The sequence below is a fragment of the Colletotrichum fioriniae genome, assembly GCF_027942845.1.
Source record: "Colletotrichum fioriniae strain IMI 355084 chromosome Unknown scaffold_6, whole genome shotgun sequence".
Taxonomy (NCBI): domain Eukaryota; kingdom Fungi; phylum Ascomycota; class Sordariomycetes; order Glomerellales; family Glomerellaceae; genus Colletotrichum; species Colletotrichum fioriniae.
In genome coordinates this window covers 772,794-773,710 of record NW_027076842.1, presented here as the reverse complement: position 1 = coordinate 773,710, position 917 = coordinate 772,794, and the positions used below count along the sequence as shown (strand labels likewise).

Here is a 917-nt window from a genome sequence, read left to right as displayed (position 1 = left end):
AGAAGAAGGGCGGCAACACCTCCATTTACCGAACGGTTCTTTCTTTTTATGAGATCTTGAGGCCAAATGTGTCTTTGCGAGGAGTCGGTGCCCATTGTAATACGTCGATTAAAACACCGGAGGAAATGTGAGGAAAATACGTGAGGAAAAAAGAGGCGCGCGAGGCCCACCTTGGTAATGATTGGTATTGAGGAAGAGGAGAAGATGGAATTGTCACCGGAGAGGTGGCGCAAGAAGCCAAGCCTCAGAGGAAAAGGGTTGAGGAAGAGGAAAATCGAGGATTGCAACTTGCCCACCTGCGACTTATGACTCTTGATTCAAGGAAATGCAGACGAAGCTAGCTGCGCAACTGCGCACCTTTTGGCATTGAGGATGTGAGGATGTGAGGATGTAAGAATTTCCAAACGTTTGCCGAGGAAGAGGACGGAATCCAAGGACATAAAGAAGCTTGCTTCCACTCACTCGAGAGAAAGCTTGAAGTTATTCCCTCGATATCAACATCAGCTTTCAGAAACTTCATCAGGGACTGCCAATAGCACCGCTCCATCACTCTCAGACCTTCAATCACCCGCTTCTTTCAACCACACCAAACATCAACATCGACAATGGGCCACCACAAGAGTTCGGGCTCCAAGGGCCAAGGCGGCTCCCATCGAAAGTCCCACGGCAGCAGTTCTGGCGGCAAGAAGCAGTACATCGAGCGCGAGGTCTGGTACTGTGTAAGTAACATCATTATTCAAGCTCAATATTGAGTCATCCATGACATGCTTCGACTAACGAGCCTTTGCTTCTAGAGCTCCTGTGAATATGGTCCACACAACCCCAACATTGACGCATACTGTGCCAATGTCGGCTGTGGACACCAGCGCTGCCACTATTGCCCGACCAGGATAATCCACCAGCGTGTCGATCACTGA

General features: G+C 49.5%; 1 protein-coding gene across 1 annotated transcript; it reads left to right on the top strand.

Annotated features, from left to right (window-relative positions):
- Positions 1 to 605: 605 nt before the first annotated feature.
- On the top strand, positions 606 to 917 carry N0V96_005672 (uncharacterized protein; the record flags this gene model as incomplete). The annotated part of the gene is made up of 2 exons (XM_065757467.1): positions 606 to 719; positions 795 to 917. 2 exons carry the CDS (start codon positions 606 to 608, stop codon positions 915 to 917), a joined length of 237 nt encoding a protein of 78 aa, XP_065613810.1.